The sequence below is a fragment of the Agelaius phoeniceus genome, chromosome 3 (genome assembly GCF_051311805.1).
Source record: "Agelaius phoeniceus isolate bAgePho1 chromosome 3, bAgePho1.hap1, whole genome shotgun sequence".
Taxonomy (NCBI): domain Eukaryota; kingdom Metazoa; phylum Chordata; class Aves; order Passeriformes; family Icteridae; genus Agelaius; species Agelaius phoeniceus.
In genome coordinates, this window is record NC_135267.1 from 86,390,048 (window position 1) to 86,417,382 (window position 27,335).

General features: G+C 40.9%; 1 protein-coding gene across 1 annotated transcript in view; it reads left to right on the plus strand.

Moving 5' to 3' along the window:
- Positions 1–27,335, plus strand: part of GLP1R (glucagon like peptide 1 receptor) — an 81,414-nt gene that overhangs the window by 15,906 nt on the left and 38,173 nt on the right. Inside the window, exons 2-3 of the mRNA XM_054629618.2 lie at positions 11,348–11,444; positions 12,689–12,799. Coding sequence (XP_054485593.2) covers positions 11,348–11,444; positions 12,689–12,799 — 208 coding nt within the window. The remainder of the gene's footprint in view (positions 1–11,347; positions 11,445–12,688; positions 12,800–27,335) is intronic.

A 27,335-nucleotide genomic window follows, 5' to 3' on the forward strand; every position in this document is an offset into this window, starting at 1 on the left:
GGGGAGTGAGGTGTGGGGGAGAAAACACCACCCTCTTTTTGGCAAAAGAGAAACCACTGCTTTCAACAGCAGTGCTGGTTTATGCTGCTTTAAATGCTGATAGTTATGCCATAAGATGACCCAGTACTTCAAAAGTACATTTTAAGGGTGAACTGAGATGAAAACATAAGTCTTGCAGAGCTGGTTCTCTCAGAGGGAAAACTTTTCCTCTGAAAATTCATGTCAAGCCAAGCCTCTCCTATTTGAATTTCTAAGCTTTTTCTCTAGGATCTTCTCTGTGAATATATTCTGTTCCTACAAGTGCTGTTTGATTTAAGGTTAGTGTCAGAGGGGGAAACGTGTAGCTGTGAAACTACTAACATGGAATGAGTTTAATTCCTTTAAGTGACCTATCCATTTTCAGCTTTATTACTGCATGGTCACTGCTTCCCTCAGTGCTGTTAAAATTGGAGCTGGATGGAGGGGAAGCTTTGTGCACAACTTCACCTTCCTCAAAATGAGTAATTTGGAGACTTGACTGGAGGGGTGGCTGTCTCTTCTGTGTTTCCATTTGTCCAGCTTACTTGAAGCTCCCTGCATGTTTTTCTTTGCTTGCCTTACCAAGCTGCTTCTTCCTTGTGATTTATCCTGTCTCTTGCCTTCTAAAAACTAGTGTTCTTACTGCTTTAACAGCAATCTTCCTCTGCTGCTCACTTTCCCCTTTATTTTGAAGGTGTCCCCAAGGAAAAGTGGCAAGAAATGGAAGTCCTGTCAGCTTTAACATCAACACAATTGCAGTTCACTTCTGTAGCTTAAACCACAATCCTCTTTAGCTGCGTACACCTTGGGGAGTGTAAGGGAAGGAGAGAAGGAGTGAGGTGGAGGCAGGCTGATATCTGTGGAGAGTTATGACTGTCTTTCAGGCTGGTTGCTGCCCACAGCAGACCTGCTGGACTGAATTCTGTGCTGTCTGGCTGAGCCCCAGGGCTGGTGAGGATTGTGCACGAAGAGGATACACTGATTTCCCATGCATTGAGAAAACGTTCTAATGAGACCCCAACTGATGAAAATCAAAGTGTGCCAGAAGTGGCCTGAAGATGGGGTAGGGATGAACTTTTGAAAAAACAGAAGTTAGATCTTGCCTCTGAATTCCTCTCTTCTGCAGCTGTCTGGGGAGAGAATCATTGTAGCTTGTGGGATTGTCTTGCAGAGGTAATGCATGGATCCTTTGCTACTGATTCAGCTGTAGCCAGAGATCCTGGCACTGACTGCACAAGAGGGACTGCATATTAGTATTTGAGTATTTGGTATGCATGGTTAATTCAGCAGATTGGAGGTATCTGATCTGAATAACCTGAGCTGACTCCTGTAGCAATAGGGTGGTTCAAAAGTTGCTTTGCAGTCCTAGAGTAAGGAAAGTCTGTGATTCAACTTGACCTGTCTGTACTTCTGTAGTCAGCTCCCTGGCTTAGAGGGATTGCAGGAAAGAGAAGTAAATCTTTTCTGGATGAATTTGTCAAGTACTTTTACTTTTTTAGGATTTGGAAAGCAAACAGATGACGTCTGGAGAATGAGCTTTGCTGGCGGAACGTCTCCTGTATGCTCTGCTCTCAAATGTGTCCTAACTGTGGATGAAAGCGCTGGCCATTTGTAAAGGTGCTGCATATAACTGCCTTGGCAGGGACAAGCCATACAGCAGATAATTTGGACAGTGAACCTTCAGCCACTGTGACAATGAGCTGCTGAGGGAGTTAATTTGCATTTGTTAAAACCAAAATAAACTGCTGCCCTCAACTAGGACTGGTAAAAGCAATACAGATTTGATTGCATTCTACTCTGGCAATCTCTAAACGATAGTAGATGCAGAACCCATGAAATTGTAAACTGAAGTTTTTGGGTTTGTGTGTGGTGTTGTTTTTTAAATAGCTTTGTGGTGATTGTTTTTCTATTGAGTAATTTTTTTAACTGGAGAACTCTGTTTATAAATAAAAAAGTGTAGATGGGAATGCTTTCAGTGAGAAGAAGGGTTGTGAAGATTAGTGTGTCTGATTTATTTGGCTGGGGTTTTTTTCTTGTTGTTGAACTGATTGCAGTGATGAGATGACAAATTGGTGGCCAGGCTTAGAGTGTTACAGGATTTGTGATCTTGGAAAAACTAGCTACACTTTGTACCAAAGCTCTTTGAGAAGGGTGACTGTTAAATAGTCACTTGAAAAGTTGGGGGAGCTTAACTCTGTTGGGATATTTTGGTATGGAAAGTGGAAAGATTTAGAGTTTTTCCATCCTGGTGAAAATACAGATTATTTACAATGAAGTGATGTTTGTATGTTTTTCTGTAGTAACTCTTTTTAGCTTGGAAACTCAAATGTTGCAATTCCATGGCTCTGTGGAACTGCCAGCTCAGTCTGTCTCTGCTCAGCCAGCACTGGGACTGTCCAGTTGCTGGCTGGTACAGAGAAACCAATCAGTTATAAGCATAAAATAAAGAGCCTTTTAAATGCACTTGGTTCAGTATGTCCAACTAAAGAACCAGCTTAACTAATTGCATTGTAAACCTCAGCAAGAGGAGTCAGAAGTCCAGCTTTGACAGATGTTCTTTACTTATTTTTTGCTTGAGCAGCTGAGAGATGAGTCAGTTGCCCAAATGTAGGCATCTAGAGCTGCTCAAAATTTTTACAGTATTCAAGACCCTGTGTGGGACTAATTGATATGATGTTGGATATAGGGGAATCCTGTACCTCTCTGTAGGTGTGGCAGGAGACAACATGAGGGATACATCAATGTTCAAGGGAACTATAGGTACCTATGATCAGGCATCTGAATTCCATCCTAAACCTCTTCAGCTTTTTCCAGCTGTATATATCCCTCATTTTTTCTCTATTCCATTTGATAGTACATGATTGTGATGTCCTTCAGGGATCTGTATTGGGACCAGTAATTTAAATATCTTTATTAGTGGATGTAGTGGGATTGAGTGCACCCTTGGCAGGTTTGCAGGTGGTACTAAGCTGAGTGGAACTGTTGATGCACTGGAGGGAAGGGGGGCCATCCAGAGGGACCTTGACAGGCTTGAGAACTGGGCCCATGTTCAACAAGGCCAGGTGTGAGGTCTTCCACCTGATCAAGAAAATCATCAGTATCCATACAGGCTTGGTAAAAATGGATTAAGAGCAGCCTTGCAGATAGGGACTTGAAGGTGCTAGTGGATAGGAGGCTGGACATGAGCTGGCAGTGTGCACTCAGAGCCCAGAAACCCGATTGTATCCTGGGCTGCTTCCAAAGCAGCATGGCCAGCAGGGTGAGGGAAGGGGTTTTCTCCCTGCTGTTCTTGTGAGATCCCACCTGGAGTGCTGCATCTAGCTCTGAGGTCCCCAAAAAATGAAAGAAATGGACCTGTTAGACTGGAAGGGGGCTGTGGAAGGGATCTGAGACTTCTGCAAGGAAAGGCTGAGAGCACTCAGATAGTTCAGCCCAGAGGAGAGAAGGTTCTGAGGAGACCTTATGCTGGACTTTCAGTACTTAAATGGGGCTTATAAGAAAGGTGGAGAAAGACTTTTTACCAGGGCTTGTGGTGTCATAGGACAAGGTTTTAAACCAAAGCAGGGTAGAATGATTGTAGATAGAAAGAAGAAATTACTTTGTATGAGAGTTAGTACGGTGAACCACTGGAACAGGTTGCTCAAAGAAGTTGTGGGTGTCCCATCCCTGGAAGTGTTCAAGGCCAAGTTAGATTGAGCTCTGAGCAACCTGATCTATGTGAAAGATGTCCCTGACCACAGCAGGGATATTAAAACTAGATGATCTTTAAATGTCTTTCAACCCAAATCATTCTATGATTCTGTGTTACTAATGAATGAAATGCTGAGTTGCTCTTCCAGTAGCCTAGGCTGAATTTTGTTTCTAAATCTGTGAGAGTATATATGAAGTTCTGCTCTCATTTTCAGCTTTATAGCTTCTGCTCCTCCTGTAGTGGTCTTCAACTCTGCCTTTGTTCATTCCTTGGTGTTTGTAGAGCTATAATCTTGTGTATCTTTCTAAAAATACCTGCTAAACTATTATGTTTTGCTTGCCCTGTTGTATGACTGCATCAATAAAAGTCCTCTGCTAAAGAGCACTTCTAGATTTGCGATGCACAGTAAAATTTCCTTGTATAATGTAATTCTTATGAGTGCTGTACACTGTCTCCCACTGAAATTGTTGGATTGCTCGCTTCTCTCCAAGAGTTTGTGAGTTATAGTTGCTTTTGAATTTTGCATTTTTCTTCTGTCCCTCTGCATAGTTTCTCAGTAATTTTCTTCTGGCATTTTTGAGTGGCTCATGTAATACATCCTTGACAGGAGCACTTACCAGGACAGATGAAAGACATTGTAATGAAAATAACATTTTCTGGTAACAGCTGCTGTCAATCTGAATGTGTACCTCCCTCAACAGTGAGCATATGGATTCATGGGTGCTCACCCAAGACAAAAATCTTTCCAGCTTTGGGAAGTTCTTCATGGAACAAAAGAGCTCTTCAGGTAACTGTTCTTGTCCCAGGTCTGTCCATCACTGAAGACACAGACAATAGAAACTTGAACCCTATAAACACAGGTTGGCACCACATTTTCAGACTATCCTACTTGACCTACGGGAGTTTGATTTTATTTCTTTATTTCTCTAGAAGGTGATGCTAAATTTTGTAGCATGCTGAAATATTAGGCTTTACTTTATTCCCTTTATTTTGAAACTGTATACTGTGCAACTTGATTTAGGTCTTTAAAAGTTTGCTTTGACATCTATGTCTCTGAATGCCAAATACTTTCTCTTGATCCAGAAAATTACAGGGCCAAGAGATATTTTTCTCATTGAGATGCACCTTGTCAAAACAAAATTTTCAGTGTTGGGAAAACTGGTTATTTTCAAAGCACGAATGAAAGATCCCAGGATGGACCTGGAGTGTTTGGTCCTGGAATGGAAACCCTTGTGGTTAGGGCTGAACTCTCCTGCCTGCTCAGACAGTTCATGTATTTGGAATAATTGGTGGAACAACTGGGAGCTCCCTGTGCAGAAGTACCAAGAAATAGGAGTTTGCCTCAAATCAGTTTTGGTTTTGTTCTTTAAAATGGCTTATCTGTGATTCTGTGCAGAAGCATTCTGCATTTCTAGACCTTTAGGAGATGCCTGTGCTTATTGTTTTTTCCTTAATTTAGTAAGAACAGATCTTAAGAATGGAGGGGGTGGGAGATGGGGATGGGATGGTGGTGATAAGTGCCCTTAGAGATGCTGTTATGGGCTGCTGTAGGATTGAGCTCAGGCAAACCTTCCTTCCTTCCTTAGCTGGTCAGGTGTATAAAAGAGAAAAGAAAAAGGCAGGAAGGCCAGGATGGGGGACTGTGTGGTGCAGTGGTCTTTTTCAGCTGAGAGAGAGAGAAATGCTGAGATTCAGCCTCTGGTTTAGAACAAGCAAAAAGAGCAACAGCAACAAACACCACCATAAGAGAAAGAAATCTGGCTAAGCAGATCTGAAGAGGCAGACAGAGGAATGTCTTCTCTGTGTGTTGATCATATGTGTTTAATGAGTGCTTCCTCTTACAGCTGTGAGTTCAAAAGCTTGATGTCATGGAACTAGAAGTCAGTGACAGAACAGAAGGCTTTCCATGCATGGACAGAGGGTGAAACACTGTTCTCAAGATTGGTGTTTATCGAAGTCCTGAGACTTTGTTTTTCTTCAAGGACTTAAAAGTACTAAGCTGCTGCAGCCTAAGGGCAAGAACAGCTGGCAGGTGTCACCAGGGATTTTGTCCCTGGATTCAGTAGCTCCTTTTGAGGGAACTCATTTTTTGCTTTTTAGTAGCAAGGAGGATGCTGAAAGATTTCTTTTTCTGACGGTCCTGAGCTTCTTAAATAATTGGTTCATTAGTAACTAAGGAACAGAAGCATTTACAGGAAAAGCTCCTAGAAGCTGGCTTCCCTCTGAAAGATAAGTTGTTTTGATCCTGTTTGTTTTTTCTGAGGGGTGAGGAATTTGTACAGAGTGATCCAGCCACTGATGAAATATTTTGTAACATATGAGTTGGGAAGCATAATTAATATTATATCATCTGATCAGTCAAGCAGCTCTACAGAAGGGACTGAGAGTAATGACTTTATCTCAGAGGGTCACTTAGTGTTGCATAATGTCAAATGACTACATTAAGCTTGATACTGGGCAACGTGATGTGGGAAGAGAATGTGATAAATACAGAAATCTAGGGAATGTCAGTCCTGAAGTATGATCTAATTTATCATCTCTTTGAAAGGGTACCTTTAATGATACTTCTTTTGAATTATCTTTAGTAGAGACATCATTTTTTGATGTACCTTTTCCTCCTTTGGCATAGCTTCAGTTCTTAAAGGAGAGTAACTGGACTGTGAGATGTTGCACATAATGGATTTAGTTTAACTTATTATGCAGAAGTTGAAATAAGTAGTTACAAAATTGAGTTGAATATCATCTCTTTGGGAGAGTGAGGGTTGAGCAATAAAGCCTTCTCCCACACTAACACACTTCCAGAATGTCTTTGAGTCCTCAAGAAGCATTGTACTTGAAGGTCTGATCCTCAACAGGATTGTTTTATCATGGGGTGAACAGTGAGTCAAAGGACTCTGTTAATACCAAGTTCAGTATGGTACATTTCAGTAAAGTTTTTGATCCTATCTCTCACAAATCCTTCTGGATTAAATGTCCAGCACACAACTGGATAAATACATCATGCAATGGGTGAGCAACTGGTTCATGGGTCAGGCACAAAGGGTTACAGGGAATGGGCTGGCATCCAACTGGGGACCTGGCACCAGTGGGTTCTGCAGGGTTCTATCTTAGGCTCTTCAACAACTTCAAAAACAACTTAGACTCAGGACTGGCAGGGATACTAAGCAAGTTTGCAGACAGTACAAAACTGGGAGGAGCTGTTGACTCACTTGAAGTCAGAGAGGCCCTGCAGAGAGACCTTGACAAACCAGAGGGCTGGGCAATCACCAACCATGTGTAGTTCAACAAGGGAAAGTGCCAGATTCTGCACCTGGAATGGGGAAACCCTGGATGTAGGGACAGACTGGGGAATGAGATGCTGGAAAGCAGTGGCACAGAAAGGAACCTGGGGCTCCTGGTTGATAGCAAGCTGAAGAGGAGTCAGCAGTGCCCTGGCAGCCAGGAGGGCCAAGCATGTCCTGGGAGCATCAGGCACAGCATCACCAGCCACACAAGGGAGGGGAGTGTCCCACTCTGCTCTGGTGTATTGATACAAACCTATGGCTTATGTTACCTAAGGGATGATTTGTTAACAGGTATATTATACCAGAAAAAATGTTACAAGTCAGAACAAGCATAAGGCTTGTAATGTGTAGTCTTCACCTATCTTGGACTTTGTTGCTGTGCTGATCCTGAGCAGAATAGCCTTGAAATAATGTCTTCCTTTGGGCTTTTCAAAAAAGGGCCGTGAAGTTTAAAAGTAACTCACCAGTGTCGTTCTGAGCTAACAGGCAGTAAATATAATCTGAATCCTCTTCTTATGAGGTAGATATCCCAGCATTACTATCCAAGGGAAGAATCTCAAGGCTGTACCAAATTGTTGTTCAATGCCAGGTTCCTTATTGTGTGCTTTTGAAGATTAAGATTAGCAATTTGGAGGTTCCAGTGGTTGTAATGTTACATGTGAGCCTTTAGCAGCATGGTAAAGTCTTGCTTGTTACCCAGAAATATTAAAAACATGAAAAAGTTGTAGCATAAGTGGTCCTATTTAAAAACAGACAAAGACAAAAGAAATATAAATGTAAGGAGGAGTTTCTCATTCTATTGCATGCGAGACCTTATATGTGGTAAAGGTGGGAGAAGAGAGAAAATAATCCCAGGAGTCACCAGTTGCCTCTGAAGCTCTGAGAACTCTCCTTTCCACTTTAATTCCAGTTCATGGTACATTTTGTCTGGAGGCTTTTTACCGTCTGTGCTCAGATTTCACTGTATTAGAATATTGCTTTTGTGGCATTCATCACCTTGGATCTATGCAGATGCTGCTTTTTGTTTCAGCAGGAATAGTTTCAAAGATGTTGAAAAGTGATTAAAATGGGTACTTGAACAGTAGGACCTGTGAAGACAGATGATGGCTATAGAAAGGGGCTTTCCTATGATAAGGATTGGTAAAGAATTCTGACTTCAGACTGTTAAATGTGCTAATTTGGCATGTGCTCACTAGAGATTAATTGCACTAATTGTATACATACACTGAGGGGCTCCCAGTCTCTGTCCTCTTGACTGCCCTTATTTTTCTCCCTTTGTTTCATGCTCCTTAGGCTGTACCATCACTCACCTCCTTAATGTCTTTCATCCATTCATGCCTTTTAGCTTCTCCACCTTAACCAGTCAGCTGTGTTTCCATCTTCTCCTCTGCTACCCTTCTGTGATATATTTTCACCACAGCAAAACTACTGCTGTTTTTCCACCCATGGTTAAATATAACAGGAGAAAATAACCCTGAGTAAACCCCCAACTACATGTTTTCAGCAATGAAAACAGTTCTAAGTTTAACAGAGCTATGCATTTTCCATTTGCTCCAAATTTTAGGTACTGACCCATGAACCTTGGCCTTGTATACTTTCATTTAGTGCTTTGTTGCAGAAGGCTTTAAATAACTTCTCAAGAAAATACAGTATCTCATATTTCCATAGCTATGCACATGGCAAATCTGTGGCACTTGTGATTCTTCTTGTGGGCCATAAGCTCAGAGAAATAGAAAGTAGCATTGTATTAAAATCAAGTTGAAGTCAATTTGTCTGATAACAAACCACAGTATTTAGCTGAATCACAGTGAACTGTTACACAGAGAGAACAAATTATGTAGTCTTAGAATTTATATTTGATTGTCTTATTGCAACAAACTATAGATAATAGAAAACTGTCTACCAAATAAGCGATCTCCACAGAAAATCATGTCTAAATATTTCACTTTTATAGTTCTCTAGTCTCCTTCTTAGAGCTGTCTTCTCACATTATGAAAGACCAGTATAAGTAGAATGCTTTTGCTTTTTCATTAAATTACGGAATAGAGGCTTGGTTTTAAGCTGTAGTTAAAGCTAGTTGTTCCTGCATTCATGAAGGCAATAGATGAAAGCTTGATTTTGAAAAATTCCTTTAAAGCTCTCTGACTCCAAAAGAACTAGATTTCTTAGTGGAAGCAGTTTTTAGGATTTTTGTCAAGATATTTTAAAAGTAGAGTCTTGTTTCTAAATGAAACTCTGTATGCATCTGAATCATGTAATGATTTTAAAAGCTAAGTTTGGATTAACTTGATGTAGTCATCAACATGCTTGATCAATAGCTACTTTTTGGGAAGATGTGTGATGTTTAGTAACTTCCTAAAATATACTGAATTTTAATTTAAGTATTCATTCTGAAAATATTCCTTTTAATTCCTTTATTAGAGTGTTAACCTGGTGATGAGAGGATAGTGAAACAGTCTTGTGTAATTTCAATTAACCAGCCTTGTACAATGAAGACCTTTAAATGATTGTCTGGTTCTAAAAGATTTATAACCTAAAAGTCACTTTGTAAAGATGCCTGAGAGAAACTTAAATATGAAAACTGATTGTCTCCCTCTATTCAGGTCATCTGTTGTTACTCAGCCTACATGGATATGTAAATGGTGGTTTGGTTACTGATTATCTGTTTCCCTGCACACACCTGTAGATCTAATTTAGGTGATGTTTTCTTTCCCCTTCAGGTATGTTGAGCATAGATCACTATGCTACAGGTTTGTTTTTCCATTCAGTAGAATCCATTTGTTTTACAATAGACAGACTTTGCAGCATTTATTGGCATAGATAAGGTGATTTAAATCAGGCAAGCAGGGTCAGAGTTTCCAAGATCCACAGGCTTGTGCTTGTTTTGACTTCAGGGGGAGCTGACTAAATTCTTCTAAAATTATGGCCACAAGGCCCTAGCTACAAGTTATAGGTACTTACTCTTGAAACACAATACAGGCATTTACTAAATGCTGTATTTTTCATTATATGTGCAAGACCATATTTGTAATTGAATGTGCTGGGTTAATCCAGACAGAAGCATTATGCATATGGCGCTTGTTTTGTTTCTTTTCCAATGGGTTTTTAATTGGAAGGATTTAAAAGAAGATGACTTGAGAGGTCTTTGCTGTTCTTTCATACCAAGATGATTGCCCTGGTGTCTAAATTTTAGTCATATTGGTTGTAGTGGACAGAATTCAGCCTGACTTTCCTGAAATGCAGTTGAGTTTTAAAATTGCTTCTTCATTTTAAAATTATTCTTCCCATACTCGGTTTTATTCTAACCATCTGGAAAAGGTTTAGAAGCACAAGTGGAAAATAAAATTTAGCAATTGAAGCTGGGAGGGTAAAACTGCAAGGATTATTTACCCTCATGCTTCACTAAATAAACTGATTGGCATCTGGGATTAAATGAACTTCCTTCCACTCGGCAGCATTAATGTGTTGTACCATTAGGTTCATGCTTTTGATTGTATGTCTGAGACATCCATGGGGCTTTCTCTGGAAAAAGAAGGATGAGTTACTTGCATTGTTAATCACTTAGAGCCTCTTAATCCGGATATTTGAACTTGGTTTATACAAACACAAAGAGGAGGGAGAAGGAGTAATGTCTCTACTCAAATGCAGTGAGTAAAGCTGGATCTCTGTGAGCCAGGTAGGACATCTGCTAGGGCTGAGTGAGCAGCCAGGTCTGAGTTAGCTGCTCACTCTAATAACAGCTGATTTCCTTTGTCCTCAGACCAAGTTTGTATATATTTTTCCCCCGCCCTGTCGCTACCTGGGGTAGCTATGGTGGAACCTGCAGCCTGTCAAAATCTGCAAAAAGGAGGCTCCACATCTTTCTGCATTTGCAGGATGCAGGGAAAAGCTGTTCATCAAAGAGGAAAAAAAAAGTCTGGTAAAGCTTTCATCCACATTTTGGAAGAATGCTTGAGGAACGTCTGCTGAATACAGTGAATTACCTTGTTTTCATTTATGGGAAGGCAGAAATACTGCTGTTGGAAAAAAACCCTCTACTAATAAAGGACTTACTGCTGTCCTTGTCTTTTCATGAGATAAATCACACAACTGGGGCATGTTCAAGAGAGCAGGGCTATCTCAATGTGGGTTTCACTGAGGACATGGTATAGTTTGTTGAGTTTTTATTTCCTTGTGGTGCAAATAGAAGGGGATGATTTTTTTTTTGGTTGAAATTAGGCAAATACATAGCATCATCTTCTGCCCTTTGTAATAAGCTGGCTTTTTGTAGTCATTTTCACACTCACTCATTTTGCATGAAGAACCCTATAGTTTAAATCCCTGCAATGTCTGAGACTTGTGATTTCTCTTTCAGAGTTCAGATGGGTCCCTCTCTGAGGTTGTGCAGAAATGGAAGGAGTATCAGCTCCAGTGCCAGAAAAACTTGTATGAGACACCCCCCATTGTGGCAGGTAAGCTAATTTGGTAGGGATAGGATGTATTAATTTTTAAAATGCACGATAACAGTAGCAAGGGACCGATTATGAACTTGAAAATACTTCTTTCTGGTTCATTGCTTCTTTATCCCATTTGCTCCTGCCTGCTCTCTGTGGGGCTCTTCCCTCTGCTGGGGGAAGCATTTTATGGAGCAATTTCTTTGTAAAGATGTTTGTCCTTAGGTCCAGAGTGTTATGAAGTGGCAAGTGGTAGCTCTACCATATCAAGAAGCCAGTAATGTAATAGACCTGGAACTTCTTTAGGTGTCAAGGTGTTAGGAAATCTGGGACCATGCTGTTCACATTGAACTAGGAGTTTGTGGGTTGTAAAGTTGGTATAAGCTATTCTGAGCCTTGTAAAATGCTGAAATGGCTTTGGAAAAAGCAGCAAGTGACTTAAGGAGACTGTAGCTTGTCTTAGTGTTTGAGCTGCTGTAATATGCTGAGAGCATCTGTGATGTGCCAGCATTGTGGTGTTTAGAGGACAAGTGGTGACGTGTCAATAATGCTCACAGTTGGACACCATGCAGCCTCTCCTCTGCTTCAGTGCTTTTGTGACACACTGGAGATGTGTCTGAAGGTGCACCTGTGAGGAATTATTTCTAAACTGTTAATATTCCTTGTCTCAACTACATTATTATGTCAGAGTGAGAGCAGTAGCTGATGACAATGGCAGGGACACATTCATCTCCCTCTGCTGCATTATTCTGTTGAGCAGTTGAGTGCTGCCCTCTAAGAATGACAGTTTAATGAATCTGAAGTAGAAGTATTCTCATGTTGATTAAGCTGTAATGCAAAGTTATGGTTGTGTGTGGGTATTTCATTGGTGGACCTATATATTAGGGTAGACTTTCCAACTGCATGAATTTGAACCATTCTGAGGAATTATTATCTTTAGTGTTCATAACAAAAATGATTGTAAATGAAACTGTGACAAGTAAGGGTGTGAAAAAAGATAGATAAATTAACACTAATCCATTACTTCCTTGTCTGTTGAGTCAGTGTAAGATGCTAATCTGTTCCTTAGTTCCTCCCTGAAACAATGGTTTCCTGTGTGAAGGTAAGCTCACTCTTTTGGACAAATAAATGTTGTATAATTCCACATCAGAGCTTAAATGCACATGTCTGTATTTCCCATTATATTCTGCTCTTCAATCTTTTCCTTCTTGCTGTATTAGTACAAGGCAGTGGCAGTGAGCCTCCCTTCTCTCCCTCTGCAGAAGGCAAGTTCTGCAACAGAACATTTGATGATTATGCCTGCTGGCCAGATGGACTGCCTGGCACCTATGTGAATGTCAGCTGCCCCTGGTATCTTCCCTGGGCTAATGCAGGTAAGAGCCTTTCCTTATAGGCACAGCTTTAAACCAATCCTATTTTCCTTGCCCAGTCTTAGCAAGGACAAGATTGGCTTAAGTGTCTGTGAGTGCAGTCAGTTCTCTGTAACATGAAAGTAGGGACTGATATTAGTATGATACATTCTTGATCTCTGTTTAGCAGGAGAAGATGAAAATTAGAGAACAGAATTCTTAAAGGTTGTGTTTAGTTTGGATATTTTTTGGTCTCATCTGGTTTTGCTGCTTGGATAGTGGTGACTGTTAGTAACTTAGCCTTCAGCAAGCACACAGAGCTGTCAAACAATGATAATGGCTTAGTTGGAAAACTGAGATAAAAGTAACAAAGGTGACTGGTACATCATCCTGTAGAAAATAGAGATGGAAAAGTCTAAAGTGAAAGTGTTTTGTGCTGCTTCCTGAGATAAACTTATTTCCCAGAACTCTTTGCAACCACTGAAAATGCCTTCATCTCACAGACTTCTTCTATGAAGGACTGAATGGCACCTTTAGATTTTACAGCCTTATGTACATGTACACTTGAAAGCAAGGTGTATTAGATCATTTAGTCTAGCATTCTGTCTTTCAAACCAGTGACTTGTACAGCCTGTACTTTGTGAAGACCTTTCTATGCTTTGAAGTCTAAAGGAAACAGTTTATTAGCCAGCTCCGGTGGTGTGGAGAATTGGCTTTGGCCTCTGTTAAAGGACAGAGGATATTAGTTAATGAGGATATATAGTTCTGATTGATGGGTGCAAAGTATATGGTGTAAGTATGGAGGACATGTTGTGTTGGTATGGAGGGATATCAGGAATGATGAAGAGAAGGGATGGAATAGTCAGAGATTACTTAAACATATTGTGTAATGTGGGACCTGGGCATAATACAAATAGCATGAAATAAGGGCTGGAGATGATCTTGGGTCTGGCTGGGTTGGAGATGATTTTCTTCACAATAGCCCTTGCTCAGCATCAAAGCACTCACTTCAAGCCTTGCCCGAGGCCAGCGAGCCTGGGGGTCTGCTTGAGGTTGGGAGGTGACATAACTGGGACAGCTGATCTGATCTGACTAAAGGGATATTCCTGCTCTATGATGTGGTTGGCAGTAAAGCTCAGGGAAAGGGGGAAAAAGAGGGAGAAGTGATTAGAGGCATTCATGATGGTGTCTTCCCACATAATGGTTATCCATGCTGAGGCCCTGCTTTCCAAGAAGTGACTGAATGTCTGCCTGCAAATGGGAGGCAATAAATAAATGCCTTATTTTGATTTACTTGCATGTGCAGCTTTTGCTTTACTTATTAAACTGACATTATCTTGAAGGGTTGGTGGTGTGTGTGTGTAAATTCCCACACTTAAATCAAAATGTCACCACAGCACTGACAAAGGTTAAAAATTTATGCATACAACACTACTACACCCCTGGGCGCTTCACTCAAACCACAAAGGATTCCCTGTAGTTGTTCCCCTCTGTGGTAACATCCAGTCCCAGTTTTTCCCATTACTTCTCCTGGTTACTTATTTATCTTGACCAGCTAGATATTGCATCTTAGTTTTTCTCCCCCATCCTGAGGAGGGAAAGCAGCCAAGGGTGTGTTTGGCAGCCCACCAGTCAGTTTACCTCGTCCACCAAGGAAGCCCAGAGGCTGTGGAAGAAGTCTCTGCCCTGGTGCCTGCAGCATCTCCTCACCTCCATCTTCTCTGAGCTTAGTGCTCTACACAGCACTTCTTTCTCACAGTTCTTTCCTCACTCCTCACTGCCAGGCAGTGTTTGGTTCTTTCTTGCATATGGTTGTTTCCCTGAGGTGCCATGGCCTAGCTGATAAGGTGGTGTTAGTTCATAGGTTGGACTCAGTGATCTCAAAGGTCTTTTCCAACCTCGTTGATTCTGTGGTCTTGGCTGAGGGGCTCAGCTGGGCCCTGCAATGGATCTTTGGAACCAGTTGTGTCCAGCATGGGGCAACTTCAGCCTCTCCTTGCAGAGACCACCCTTGGTTACATCTCCAGCCTTGCCTGCTTTCCTAAGTGACTTCAGAAGTTAAAATGCTGTTTGCTAATCCTCCTCAGGTTATTAAAGATGTTATGCTTTTGGAATGGATAAGCAAGCTTTTTCAAGTGTATGAAATTAATATTTACCTCATAATTAACGTAAAATCGCTGGATAGGGCAGAATTTTTTCCAATAATGCTTTTTTGTCTGGATACTTAAAACCCTTTGCAGACTTTAACTTCTTTCCTCTAGACATGTTTATTTTCAGTCTTTAAGACCCTGGACTTTCAACTGCTCTTGAAACCACTGCTGGAAATGCAATACTGCAGATTAATAAATTACTTGAATGTGCAATATCTTTCATACTTTTGGAAGTAAGTTTTTTTTAAAATTAATTATCCTGAAAACGGTGTTTGTTTCAGTGAGAAGAGCAGCATTTTGTAAACTCCTTGCTTGGGAGAATTGCAAAACACTTCAGAAAATCATTAAACCCTTGGATTTGTTCCTTTGTTGAGCAAATTGTGCATATACCTCAACCTCTGTTTTATCAGCAAGGAATAAAAATGGAACAAGGAGGCCTTTCAATGTCCAATATAAAACAAGAAGTTTGTATCTGTGCCAGGTATGCAATTTAGGAGCCTGAATTACCATCACCTGACAAGATTCCATGACATCTTGTGGAGTCATGTACAAATTGAATGCTAGTGAGCTGCTGTGATGAAGAGGTAATGTCTTAGTAATAGAAGACCTAGAGCAATATAAAATTGAACAACCTCTGATTTAGAGTGGTCACTAAAGGATGTTTATTACTTGTTCTTGCTTAGCCCCCTACTTGGAACTTGAAGTAGGTTCTAGCAGTGCAGGACTTCCATCTCATCTCCTGGAAATGGAGAGGAGGAAAAGGTGAGATGTTGTTTGGGAAGTACCTTCAAAACATATGCAGGGAAGGTCATCAAGTATGAAGTGCTTCAGCCAAGTATACTCAAGTATTTAAGACTGCTGCTCCCTTGACTAGGAGTCAGGTTTTCAAGTTTGTAGAAAGCTTGCCTGGGGTATACCCCCAGAAATCCCCTGGGAATTGAACTGAGTCACTTGAAACCAAATGTTGCTTATCATGGGGTACTGAAATGAGGAAGCATTGAATCTGAGTCTCTTCGTGAGTTAACCACTTCAGTATAAACATGTAGAAGAGCTGGAAGCAGGAAAAGGTGATCCAGGAAGCATACACTGGTCATTAAAGGATAGCATTGGGACAGCCATAGCCCACCCAGAATCTTGTCAAGTGAAATGAAGAGCAACAAAAAGGGCATCTAAACAGATACGAGAAAAAAATATGGATCCACTGCTGAGTGCAAGAGGAGAATCTTTGGCAAAGGATGGGGAAATGACTGAAGTATTTACTGGCAAAGGATTGGGAAATGACTGAAGTATTCACTGCCTTCATCATGGCCTTTACTGGTAAAACTCACTCTCAGCAATCTGAGGCCACTGTGATCAGTGATAAAGTTGGAAGCAATGAAGACTTACTCTAACTGGATGAGGATCAGAATATGGAAGACTTTCATGTGGTATACCCAAGTCCACAGCAGTTGGTAGGATGTACTGACAAGTGGTGAATGAGCTGATTATACTGATGTGAGGTTACTTTTGGGTATCTTTGAAAGGTCATGGCAATTGAAGGAGATTCCTGCAATTGTCAGCACTACCTTCAAGAAGTGCAAGGAGTCAAATCTGGGGAATTAGAGGTCAGTCCCAGGCAAGTAACAGAACAAATAATCCTGGGAATGGTTTCCTAGCACTTAGAGGAGAAGAAGGTGATTAGGAGTAGTCAACATGGTTTTATGAAGGTGAAATCATGCATGATGAACCTGATAAGAGGACTAGCCTGGTGGCTAAGGGAAGAGCAATGGAGATGTTTATCTTGACTTTAGTAGGACTGTGGCTCCCATAACATCCTCCTTGACAAACTGATGAAGTGTGAATTAGACAAAAGGCTGAAAAAATGGACTGACAGGAATCCTGTGAGGTTCTGCCCCGGGGAGGAGTAGTTGGGTGTATCAGTGCTGACTGGGTGGAAAGCAACTTTGCAGAAAAGGCCTTGGAGGTACTGGTGGACACCAAGCTCAGCATGAGCAGCAGTGTGCCCTTGAGGCAAAGGACACCAGCGGCTTCCTGGGTTGTATTAGGAAAGCATTAGTGGCAGTTCAAAAGGATGATCCTCTCCCTCTACTCTGGAGGGTGACACATCTCGAGTGCTTTGTCCAGTTCTGGGCTCCCCAGTATGAGAGGGAGAGAGACATGGAATTACTTCAGCAGGTCCAGCAAATGACTGTGAAGTTTATTGAGGAATGGGAGTGCCTCTCCTACGAGGTGAGACTGAGAAAGCTGGTGTTTTTCAGCCTGGAGAAGAGAAGCCTTAGGGAAAATCTTATCAATGTGAATGCTCACATATTGAAATACAGAAAATTTCCTTTAAATGTAATTATTTTATGGTGAGGTTTGTCAAATACCTAGGACAGGTGACCCAGAGAGGTTGTGGAGTCTCTGTCCTTGAAGAAGATGTCGTAGCCTGACTAGACATGAACCTGAGCAATATCCAGAATCTCAATCCAGTGTTGACTGCTTTGTGATTCTCTGCTTCTGTTATTTTTTTTTTATAAGATAAGTTTTGGTAACCAATTTTTGTCAGATGTTACAAATTTCTGTTAGCCAGAACACAAGATAGGGAGAAGAATTTGCATAGTAAATGTTCAGAAAGCTGGAGCATTCCTTGGGGAATTCCAGGTTTTGCAAACTATGCTTTAATAGCTTTTGCTGGTTGTGTGCCACTCTTATCCTAGTGGCTGTCAGTCTTGAGCCTGCCCTTCTGCAAATCTCAGCAGCAGATGTGGCCCAGCAGGTTGCCTAGCAGAGTGGCAGGCTGAAAATGGTATGAGGAACTTTTTATGTGCTCAGCAGGTATGTGAGTAGTCCAGCTGCACATGATGGCAGTTCTTGTCCCTACGTGATACCACAGAGCTGCTCCCTGAGGTGTGACATTCTGCTTGTTCCTGTAATGTGGCAGCTTCTGAATCCCTGTCTGCATTGTGGGCATGTTTCAGCAGAAGTGCTTTCTCCAGTTCTTTGGACTGAGCATTTATCTCAAGAGCAACTGCAGGGAGATGGGAATCTGTTCATTGAGGAACTTGAGAGTTAATCTGGTGTCCAGTGCTGTGTACCTGTTCAGACTTGTATGCATACAGAGACTCAAGACCAGCCTTTTGCCAGACAAATCCATGCAGGATGGGCTTACAGGTCTTTTCTGCTAAGGAATATGTGCATTTGCAAGATTTTTCCTTACAAGATCGCTTCCCTTGGGATTGCAACGTTTGTCTTCAACCCTTTTTGAAAATGCTGCTTGCGCAGGCAGCCTATAAAGTACAGCAGAGACAATCAATACTGTCCCACTCCTGTCAGATCTCTTTGGAAAAGCTGAGGCTGAGCCTTCTTTTTGTTATGTTACCTAGCCAGGTGTGTCAGCATCCGTGAAAAAGTCACTATTGATTGGCATGCTGTCTGCAAGGATGGACTCTGAGGGCTGGGAATATGTTAATGATGATTGAATAGAAGAAAAATCACAACATTAGACCAAGATTTTATGGTTGAAACCATGTATGCCTGTACTGCTACAGACTTTTTTTGTGACAGACACCTGCCTTTTTACAGGAAGTTTATTATTATAGGTTGCACTGAAATAGTGGGTATTCATTTGTAGGTGCACTTTTTGAGATGTGTTCCGAATGCTGGGTTATTTTCTCTTTCTTCAGTGGCACTGCTGTCATTTTTTCACCTGTAGTTATGCAGCAAACTAGATTGGAAATTTCACCCAACTGAGATGTGGGGATTTCTCCTCATTCCTTTGAGTTTTGGTTTTATTTTTTCTTCTCTCATGTAGATCAGTTTCCTGATAAGTGTGATTGCAGCTATATTAGCATTCATCTACTTCAAATATATTGGTCATTATATTATTTTCTTAAAATAAAATTGTGAAATAAGAATATTATGGTTATCTGGGTAATCAGTATTCCACTAAAGCCAAAGTAGCTGAGGTTTAGAGTAGCCTCTCCTTCAGGTTAAATCATTGTCACTGGAATGAGAAATAGCTGTCTGATGTGTCTCACAGCACAGGGGTTGGTTTCCTAGCAAGTGAAGAGCCCAGACACTGCTGGGCTGCAACTACATGGCAGAAGTTCATAAAGTCATCCATGTCCCTTGAGAGCCGTATAAAGTAGCTTTGTGCATGTAGTGAGGGAGCTCTTTCTTGCTTCTTGACAGGAAGAAGCAGGATCATTGAGGCAAATGTAATATGGAAGGGAATCTAATTTTGGTCAAACAAAGTATTCTGTTCAGGGCTCTCTAGGGAAATTGTTAAATTTTCTCTTTGGGAAGATTTCTTGGTTTTCAAGTGTTATTTTTAAATGCTTTCAAAATATGAAATGTATAGGTTATCAAAACAAGCACATGCTTAACTTTGGCATGACTTGCTTCCCTCTCCCCCCCAAAAAAACCCAAAGCAAAGCTTTGTTTTTGGTCTGCTTATACATTTTTGAAAGAGCAAACTACAGAAGTTTCTCAAATCTGTGAAAGCTATTTCACTCTAGCTCTGTTTGGCTTTTATTTGTTCTTATGCAACTCCCACTGAGGGCAGGTCTTTGTGAGGAGATGCTGAAGTAGCAGGAGGGAGGTTATTGTTAAATGAATTTGTTCTGCAAAGTTACCAGTGCAGATCTCGGCCCGCGGCCAGAGCTTGTTGAAGGCAAATTTTCTATACTTGTGGCTGACAGAGTTGAAGCTTTTGCCTCCTGTATGTGAAGCTCACTCAGGTTAGGATAACATTGAAGTTGCACCGGGTAAACTTTGCACACCTTGCTATCCACATTGCAGTTGGAGAGATTATGACAGGCTCTGGGGCTGTAGCTGTCTCAAAGCCAATCAGTGCAGAAGCTCTGAGGGGCGCAGTAGGGGCTCCTTTAAGGGACAATGGGCACCTTGCCTCACTGTCACTGGCTCTGTGCTTTTTCTTGTTACCTTTGCATAATTGAAGGCCAGCTGCCAGTAACACCATGTGGATTTGGAAACTGTCGAGCTGCACAATTCATCTTCCAATTATGCCTCCTCTGGGGTTCTGATATTTTATTGTTTAATAGCACTAAATCCTTTTTAATTAAAAAACCTTCCAGAGGTACTAGTTTCAGGCAAGAGTTATGTGAACAGTAGCCACCCAAAGTTGCTCCTATATGCACTGGACTGTACCAAGGCTGGCTGCAGACTTGCATCAACACAGATGTGGCTGTTGCTCAGATCTCCACTCAAAATCTGTAATCTTTGAATGCTTTTGTTCCAGCTTAGAAACTGTCTCTAGTTTTGAGGGGTCTGATACCTGAATTAGATTGATGCCAGTCTGTGTCTGTGTTGCTATCTTGCTATGGCACAGTAGTGAATTTTGAAGCAGCCCCGAATTGTGCTGCTTGCTGAGACTGATTTAGTTTGAGCAGCTTTGGTGTCTGTTTCTTTGGAGGAAACTAAGCCAGATGCTGTGCCCCAGGAGTGCACTGGACTCTTGTCAGTCCTGGAGGGAGGCATAAGACCTAACAATTTGGCTGTACTGCTATGTAGTCTTCCATTACAGCCATGCACGGGCCTTTGGAGGACTTCTGCACTACCAAGATCTCATTAAATTGTAAGGTTTCTTGTGCCAGGTAAAGGGCCAGGTGGCTTGTATGCCTTAATTGATGTTGTCCATGAGGCCTCAGTGCTTTGTAGTTCCCTGTGCTGTCTAAATCTACCTTTCTCCTATTTTGAAATGGTTTTCCTTGTTTACCTAACAACTTCTGTTGTCATTCACCTTTGCTTGAATCACTTGTCTCCTATAATTCACTTTATTTTCTGTATTACCCTCTCTTTACTACGTTATGTGTTGCAGTGGTGACACCTGCTCCTTTGTTCTCCCAGATCATCAGGTAAAGTACAGCCTGGGGACCCTTGGAAACAACATTGGTTTCCAGCCTGTGACGTGAGAGACCTGAAAGTCTCTCTGGTGGCAGACTAACCCAGCACTAATACCAGATGACCTCTGATGGTAACCTTGTGGCTGCCTCTGGCTGCTGGAGATGGAGTCATTGTGATTAAATCATGGAGATAACTGGCACCACAGCTGTACTTCACACAATAATTTCACCCAGTCACAGAGATTGTATGAGGTGAGCTTCACGTGGGGGTGTGGAAGTGCAGAGATCAGACTGGGTTGCTGCTCCAGAGTACCATCAGTTGCAAGGATACATCGAGGTCAGATCTTTCTCATTTTCCCCTGCTGTAATCTGCATTTGAGACCCTCTTTCAGCACTCCCCATTTTCTCTCTGGTGGCAGAACTACTTTTCCTGATGTGTCTTTAGGTAGGGGCTCTGCATGAGGCTTTGGGTGGAAGTGGGGTGTTACTTTGGAACTCTGAAGTGCCAGAGGTTTGCAGTTTAACCATGAGGATTTTGTGATTGTTTAAAGCAATTTCCCTAGGGTTATGAGATAGATGCTAACCTTATTCTGGTGTGGCAGAGATCAAGGAAATTGTCTGCACAGTCCCCACCCAGCATTAGTGTCTAAGTTAGTCCTGGCTGTTGCTTAAATCAGGAATTATTATCTTCCTTCTTGTGTGGTGCCTTTCTTTTCCCAAGAGTGTAATTGAACTTGCATGATTACACAATTGTAATGGTATCAGGAACAGCAATATTCAAGATTCCATTCCCTGCTACACAAGCAGGAAAACCAAAAGTGGTGAAATGAATCATCTGATCCCAAACTAAATCTATCTGTGAATGGGAGAAGAAGGGCTGAGAAAGGGAACAGAACCTTGTTGTGTTTGTCAAGGTGTTGCCACAAGTGTTTTGTGTCTGTGGCATGCTGTATCCTGACACAGGTGAGAATCACACATAGACTTCTGCCTCAGCAGGATTTTGTGTCATTACTCCTGGGGTGCCTGGATCATTGGAAAAACTTCTGCAGCTTATCTTTTCTTAAATGTGATTTAGTACCCTTCTCAGCCCCTTGCTATCAAACATGGTCATTCAGGGCTGGTGTTCAAGCATCTGCACACCCGAGGCATCTGCTGCGCTGCAGGATTAAATTCAATGTCTTGGTCCTCTTCCCTTTCCCTGAGTTCCATTTGCACGCTGTTCTAACTCAGAGGGGGAGGGAGTTTGGGGACAGAATGCCATAGTGCCAGAAAGAGGGAAAAACATAAAAAAAAAGATGTTTGATTTTGTTTGTGAAACCTCCTATGGATAGCAGAGCTGTGGCGGTGAAGCTCTGGTGTTGCCTGTGCAAAGCAAACCAAAGAAACTGTGCTGCTTTCCAGAGGGCTCTGTGGAAAACCTTACAGATGAGGAAGCAGGCAGTTGTGTGAGAGTTTTCCTTCAGACAGTTTTTGAAGTTATGTGCATGGCAGGAACATTTGGTTCAAGGGACCAAGTTAAACCTTGTCTGGTTTCATCTCTCTCACTTTTTGTTTAATCATCCAGCTTCGCAGTTTGAGATGGTCTTTTAAAACCGAGACAGCAGATGTCTTCGTGGGTGTGTAGTTTAAGTACCTGCTTGTCTTTTTGCATGCAAAAAAATAAATTTCACTTCAAACATTGGATACTCTGAAGATGATTAGATATTCATTAAATTTCTTCCCTTCCTTGCTTTAATAAAACCAAGCTTCCAGAAAGTTCTCCATAATGCTGAAAAAGGTGCGACCTTTTTTCAGTGAAAAATGTTTCTTTGCATTTGCTAACCCGCAAGCAATTCAAAATTTATATTTCCTTGCACCAGAAGCTGTCTCAAGCTAATTGGAGATTTCAGTTTGCTTAAAGTAATAATAAAAAAAACCTTAGTCTTCCAGGTTCACCTCTGCCTCTGTTTGTCAGTCTCCATCTGGTAGTATACCAGAGAACTCTCAAACATATGTTGCTCATCTCAAGGGTAGATTTAGGGGCTGTTGGCAGAAATAATTTTTAAAATCATTAACAGATAGATGTTATTAACATGCATTTATTTTGGGCCACGTGGCAATGTCATTCTCTGTTTTGTCAATTTTGCTTAAGTAAAAGAAACAGCTTTTTAAAGAAGCCGCTGCTTAACTTCAGATTGAGGTACATATGATAGAGCAGTGACATATGACCTTCCAGCTGGGCTGAGATGTGACTTTCTGTACATGTAGATTCCCCTCCTGCGGCAACCAAAATACATCAAATGTGTTATAGAACAGGAAACTTTGCACATAGCCACATGTTGAAATGCACATACATGAGATGGAAAGATGATGTTTGTGTGTCAGGTATAGATCTGGTCACCTGAGACCTGCTAGAAAGAATTACGGTTTTTTGCACTGCTGGAGGAGCCTGCTGTAGGATATCAGCTTTCTGTGTCTCTGGGAGTTGGAGCAGTTGGCAGGACTGTATGTTTTCCAGAAATTTTTTAGTTATAACTGTATCATGTTTTTGTTTAAAGTAATTCCTTGAAATGCACTGTCAAGGATGTCAAGGCACACCTCAGAAAACACATAGCTGAGCTTAATTTTGTGAGTGCTTGAGACATTGCCTACAGCTGATCAGGCTGTGAATAGTGCCTTTCAGTGAGAAGTGAACACCATTAGACCCAGCTGCAAGGAAGAGCTGGACTGCCTCTGTGCCTTGCCCATGCTAGTCTAGCAGGTAGCTAAATATGTTTGATATGTTTGATATCTTAGACTTCATCTGTGCTCTCATTACATACTTGCATAACTGAAGTTTTTATCTACTTACTTTTGTGTTTTCTGTGCCAGTGCAGTCTTAAACAGAGGGACCTCAAACTTTTCTTCAGGTTACTTACGCCTAAGAACTTGCAGTTTTTAATTGCTGTGGATGAGTAAAGTGAACTAATTAAGGGTCTGAATATGCAATAGTGTTTGTGTGTGCTACATAATTAAATGCCTTGCTGAAAACAGATTGTTGATTTTCAGCTTACTTAAATGTTGCTAATTAGTAAAATACTGATTGGTTTGGGTTTTTTATTCCCCCCAAGTCCCAGAAGATGTGCTAAGATATGAATACTTGATTTTAAAACTGCATAGGTGGAGAGGAACTTGCCCATATGGCTCACTTCTTCCTCCCTTTTCAGGAATTCCTGGCACTTCACCTTGGGTGGTGGGAAAGACTCCTCTCACATCCAGCCTACATGTATCCTCTCACATAACAGATGTGCTTCTGATGTGGTAGTGATCTTAAAGGTTATTTCTTTTCCCAATATCCTGTTAAATTTTGGTGAAGATACAGCTCAATCTACGTATATATGTGTGTGTGTATATATATATATGCTTTATGTAAAGGCAGCTGAGTCTTTGCCTCTTTAAGTTAGTAGCTCTGTGGTTGAAATTTTTATAATATTTTCATTTGACAGGGTAGTCTTGCAAAAAAATGTGGACTGACTTAAAAGGTGTCTGAATGCAAGTCTAATTATAGAACATCCTCCTCTTTCATGCCATTTTGCATATGCAGCTTTAACTTGAGAATACACTAATCTTTACAAGGATTACACTTCTTAATCATGCGCACAGTTTTCTTTGTTTAGCAGTATTATTCTTTTCTACTTGCATATTTTATTGGTGACTTTCCCCTTGAGAGTTTTCTGTCATAGGCTAGATTTTCCCTGAGACCCAGGTTCCTGCCATGAATTTTGAAAGTCTAATCCTCCTCAAACATGCTCCAAATGTTAACTGTTAGGATTCCCATACATCACTTTAATTTTTCTTTGTATAAGAATAAAGCTTTTCTGGGCAATGTTTATGAGAGAACTTGTGTATGTGACTTGTTTGATGACAAAAATAATGCTGGTTGATGCCTGGCCAGACTCATGATTTTCTGCTTCTAATTTACTTTTTGACAATTGGAATGAGCAGAAATGAATTAGGTAAGAAAAGGATCAAGTGCTTAATGGCATATATCCTCTGAAGACAAAAAACTGACTTACACACGCAAAAACTGCCTGGTAATGGTGCTGGAACTTAATGAAGCAGGGCACCAACAATTCCTTTAAACAGAATGAAAGTGGGGTAAAATGTGGAAAACATTGTGTTGGTGTGACTGATGAATGACAGTGGGCCTAAGTTTTTTTAAATGTCAGGTATCATTGGCAGTGAATATTCAAGGGAAGGGATTGCTCCTTGGCATTAAAAGAAAAGTTTAAGTCAAAGGGATTTTATGTCCATCCAAATACCTCTCAAGCAATGAAAATTGAATGGAAATTAAATTGGAATCGAGAACTTGGGGAAAATTACCCATATAAGAGTGTAAGAGATCTTGATTTTTAGATCAGGGGTAGGTCCCAGCTTTGGGTTGAAGGGTAAGAATCTTTGCGATTGGTGTAAAGATTGCCTTTGTAAAGGAAAGGTAAATCCAGATATACCTGCAGCTTTAGTGGCCTCCAGATGCTATGGACAGAAAAGATGGTGGTTTCCATAATAAAATTGCTTGGTCCTTGCTTTTTTTTTCCCATTATTTGTAAGAGCTTGTATTTAATGTCTTACAGATTTGTAGTGCTTGGCATGATGAGATTCAATGAATTAGAACTCTATTTTAAGGCAGATGTTTTCCAAGAACATTTTGTCAAAATCTTCTTCTGTATTTCAGCATGTGGATGAGAAAGAGGAGTGTGGCTCCTGTGATACTGGTGATATGTCTCCTGCTGCTTGTGGGGGTGAATTCCTTATGTGTGTTTGCAGCTACAGTCTCCAGAGGCAGTGTCAGTGTGGAGTAGTGTTCCTTTCTCTTGAAATGTGTGACTCTTGAGGTCAGACGTGCTTTTGGTGCATGGGCTGAGCAGGGCTTCTTGTGGCCTTACTGGCTGCAGTAGGTCCAGATCTGAGAGCAGATGTTCCTGGTTGATTTTGCCCCTCTTCACTGCTTGGCTGGAGCGGGAGGAGCTTGGAGTATGATGAAGAAGGCTGAGGAATAGACCAGTGAGAAAGGAGATGTGAGAGGCTGGAGTTAGGTTGCAGTTTTAATTATGGTGGCTTTGGAAAAAGACAGTGGAGGAGCAGGGTAGGAGACGGTGGCTTTGGAAAATGGCAAATGGTAGGAGCTGAGAGAGAAGTAGAATAGTGTGGGGGGAAAGAGGGCAGGAGGGTAAAGGTAGAGCAGCAGCATAGAACTAAATATTGCAGCAGCAAGAAGGGTTGAAGGAATGAACCTGAAGAGGAGAACCAAGGAAAGGAATGCAGTTGGGGGAGAGAAGAATGGTGTGTCTTCAGTCTTTAAAATGGATGAGATGCTCGACTTTATTTGTTCTGCGTTGAAGTATCCACATTCTTTATATTGTGTAGATAGTAGCTAATTCTTGTGGAATTATAGTTAGCCCTAAAAAAAGTTTGATAGTTTGAGATAAACTTTGTTCTATCTTCTGAAAGCTTCCTATTGTTTAGGATTTTTTGGATGATCTTTTTACCTGTCTTGTGAGAGATGATAAATTTAGGATTATTTAATCAGTGGTTCTTTATACCATTGTTTTTGTGGATAACCAAAAACCACAACAATTTCCATGTTGCCAAGGACTGGCAGTTTGCTTGCAGCATCTGGCATTTGTTTTAGCCTTCATGTTTTTGTTTTGTGCAGAAGCTGCATCAACTAACCAGTGTTTATTTGCATGTATAGATCCCTCTCCCTCCTGGCTGTGCATATTTAACATACTAGTTACCTGTTGTATTTTCTCAAAGTTGTTTCTAGCTCAGCAAGTATTATGCTAATGATTTGTCTAGTTTTTTCCTTTCTTTTTAGCTTGTTTTGAAGGTTGTTTTGCTTATTTTTATAAGGCCTTGGAATATGGGTGTAATAAAATAGATCCCTTTCTCTGTCCTGGAGACAACCTTAGTTGTGTGGTTTGCAGCCTTTTAAGAGAACTTTTCACTGCAGAATATTTTTTTTGCATAATTTTAATATCTTCTGATAGGATGGCTTCTGTCAATTACATTAACTGATCCAATAACCTAAAACCACAAAATCTCTTAACAGCATTTTTACAAGTTTGTTTTGCATTAAATTTCTAATCACATTTGTTATTGCAATCCACTTTTATTTATTCTGAACAAAACTTCTAATGGTATTTTTTGGTATCTTACCAAATGTTGACAAAGCTGTGCCATTATCATAAATACTTGTTTTTCATAAGCTGCCTTCTTTTATTGCATTAATTCACATATCTTTTATAGTTCATAAACATTCTTTATTAAACCTGATGCCCACATGCATGCGTGCACTTTTATGATTTTATTTAAAGTTTATTTCAAAAAGTTATGTTAGGTGTCAGTGTTGTCTAGCATAGTTAATGGCAGCCTCTTCTTAATACAAGTTTCTCAAATTAAATGCTTGGAGGGTATAGCACCTTTTAGGGTAATGCTCTGTTAAAAACAATATTCTTTTCCAGAAAGCTATTTTAATTCTTGCGATACTCATACCCAGTGATGTATACATTTCTGACTTAAGGAATACTTTGTGATTTGGTATGG